We start from the raw sequence: 2,468 nt of genomic DNA, 5'->3' as shown, positions 1-2,468 counted from the left end.
AGCATGGCGCTGGTTGCGGAATGGCAGTGTCGGGTGGATGTAGCCAATCAGCGCACGGCAGATTGCGGAATGACAGTCGATGCGAGATCAACATTCGGACATATGACGTGGCACGTCGTGAGAGACCAGTGCCAAGGCGATTCTAGCATTCTCTTGTTTGTCGCTTATGATGCATGTATGATACGAGTATCGCGAAGCTGTTGACCAAGCGCCATAGTGAAAAAGGAATTGTCGATGAGCGGACGAGTGAGAGGATCATTGAGCAAGAGGCGCCCATCGTTGAAAATGCTCACCGGGACGAGCTCGACTAGGGCAAGTCACCAGCAACAAGTCAACGAGGTATATCAACAAGGTAGAGAAGCATGCACTCTTCACTATCGGCAGTGCAATCCGACGCCATAAGCTGACGATTGCGTGCAAGAGGAGGCAAAGGCACACTTGTTGATGCTTGCTATGCTGTGCGCACAGGGCAAGCATAAGCGAGGTGGTCGAGATGAGGAATAGGGAAACATGAGTTGATTGACGAGACTTGAAACTATACGCAAAAGATACGCAGAGCATATCGTCGTGTTAATAGGAAATGCATGTTTGCAATGGCTGCTTGCAGTAACAGCGCTTCGAGTAGCGTCGTTGTAGTCGCTTGGCCTAGCAACAGAAAGCCTTCAGGGACAGATGATTCGTCATCTGAATCCCTTTTCTCGACCCGAGAAAGAGGAATAGGCCATGTCGCCCGTAGTAACGTCAGATTTCGTTGTGGACTATCAACGATCAGCGACGGCTAGCAGCAAAAGACAGACGATCGATCGAATGGTCATCCAATGGCAGTAGATTAGTACAGACGGGTGATATCGACCCTATGCGGGTCTCGCAAGCAGCCCAAGGCGAAGCTGCATAAAGCTTCATAGTCGCTCGGCGTCACAGACACGTTGACAACACCAGCGCGATACGAGCCGTCGTGTAGCGCTGTAATCATCGCACGCACCGCCGGCAGTCCGATGTTGTTGTCGCTCATGTCCAAGCACCGCATGTGTGCTGTGAGGCGCAACACGTCGCTCAGCGCCATCGCTGCGTCTTCGCCGATGCGGTTGCGGCGTAGACGGAGCACAATCAGGTTTGGCAAGAGCGGCCAAAACGCTATCGCGCCGTCACTCGCAATCGCATTGTCCGTCAAGTCCACGTCGGTGAGCGACGGGCACAGCACCAGGCTGCGGGCAATGGCAAGAGCCCCAGTGTCCGAGATGCCTTGGTCGACAAGTGCAAGCCGATGCAAGCGATAGCACGTAGGAAGCACGGCAGTGATTTCAGCGACACCACTGTCACCAAGGTGACTCTTCTCGAGCCGCAGCTCGGTTAAGCGCGGCAGTACTGTCCACAGTGCATCTCGCGTCATCGTGACTAGCTCCAAGTGGATAAGATCCAGTCGGCGTAGCCGTCGCAGCGTTGGCAGACTCAGCACCAGTGGTAAATTGTCTGGGGGCAGGCTCGCGCGGCTGAGACGGACTCGAAGTGCCTCTAGATGGGGATGGTACGCTGCGGCACGGGTTGTCTCGTCGACTGTCGTCGGCCGATCGATGCGAAGGTCAAGCTCACAGAGGTGCGCGGGGAGCGGGGCGGCCACAAATGCCCGAGCCAGCGCGGCGTCCTCGAGCGCCAGTGACTGCAGCGTGCGACATGCTCGAATCGCGTGTACCACAGCATGCACTTGGCTTTTCATTGGAAAAGGGCCGCGCAACTTGAGACTCGAAACGGGGACATGGGTCAGCCACTTGGCAAAGACGCATCCGATATCCTCGCTCCACACATTTGTCGTGAGCGACAGCTGTGTAAGGCTGCGCGACGTAAAGAGCGCTTTCAGGACAAAACCAATCTCGAATGTGTAGTTGTGGCCTGCGCAGCAAAGGTGCAGCGAGCGCAAGCGGGGAAGCGTCGGCAGCACGAGTGCTAATTTCTCCACGTCCGAGCGCGCCCAGTCGCCTCGAAGAGCCGAAATTTGGATGCTCAGAAGCGAGAGGCGGGTGTCCCAGAGCGCAATGCGCGAAAAGACATGTCGTGCTTGGGCCAGGCGACACGGCAGCTCGATCGTGAGGTGCGGAGGTAGGTCCCAGCGCACGCGGCTGCTGCTGCGAGTGGTCAGCGACGCATACAAGCTGCTGGCCGCTTGGAGAGCGTCAATCAAGATCGGTTTGTTGATGGCAGGCGGATAGGGAAGGACGAGGGGCGGCCAGAGCGACAAATGCATCGACCGGTGGCGCGTCGCGCCAACCAACTCGCCATCAAAGAGCGCGCGGAAGAGGGTGCGAAGCGCAGCAAGCGGCGCCGAGAGCAGCGCAGGCGGCAGCACCAAGAGCAATGATGCAACGTCGGCCTCGTCGGCCATGTACATCACGATGAGCTGGACGAGGTCCGGCGACAGGTCTGCGGCCATGGCAGTCTGAGCAATCGAACTTCGAAGTTACGGTTTTATGCAT

At 57.1% G+C, this 2,468-nt stretch overlaps 1 protein-coding gene across 1 annotated transcript; it reads right to left on the bottom strand.

Moving 5' to 3' along the window:
- Positions 1 to 752: 752 nt before the first annotated feature.
- On the bottom strand, positions 753 to 2,437 carry SDRG_16989 (hypothetical protein). Its single transcript, XM_008623222.1, has one exon. It carries the CDS (start codon positions 2,423 to 2,425, stop codon positions 830 to 832), a length of 1,596 nt encoding a protein of 531 aa, XP_008621444.1. The 5' UTR covers positions 2,426 to 2,437; the 3' UTR covers positions 753 to 829.
- Between the last annotated feature and the right edge of the window lie 31 nt (positions 2,438 to 2,468).

This window comes from Saprolegnia diclina, assembly GCF_000281045.1.
Source record: "Saprolegnia diclina VS20 unplaced genomic scaffold supercont1.174, whole genome shotgun sequence".
Classification (NCBI taxonomy): domain Eukaryota; phylum Oomycota; class Saprolegniomycetes; order Saprolegniales; family Saprolegniaceae; genus Saprolegnia; species Saprolegnia diclina.
Note: the sequence above shows the minus strand (reverse complement) of the source record. Positions and strands in the feature narration are given on the sequence as shown.

What these genes read in the sequence shown, in the direction of transcription:
- SDRG_16989 (XM_008623222.1), bottom strand. Translation starts at nt 2,425, where the DNA reads ATGGCCGCAGACCTGTCGCCGGACCTCGTCCAGCTCATCGTGATGTAC.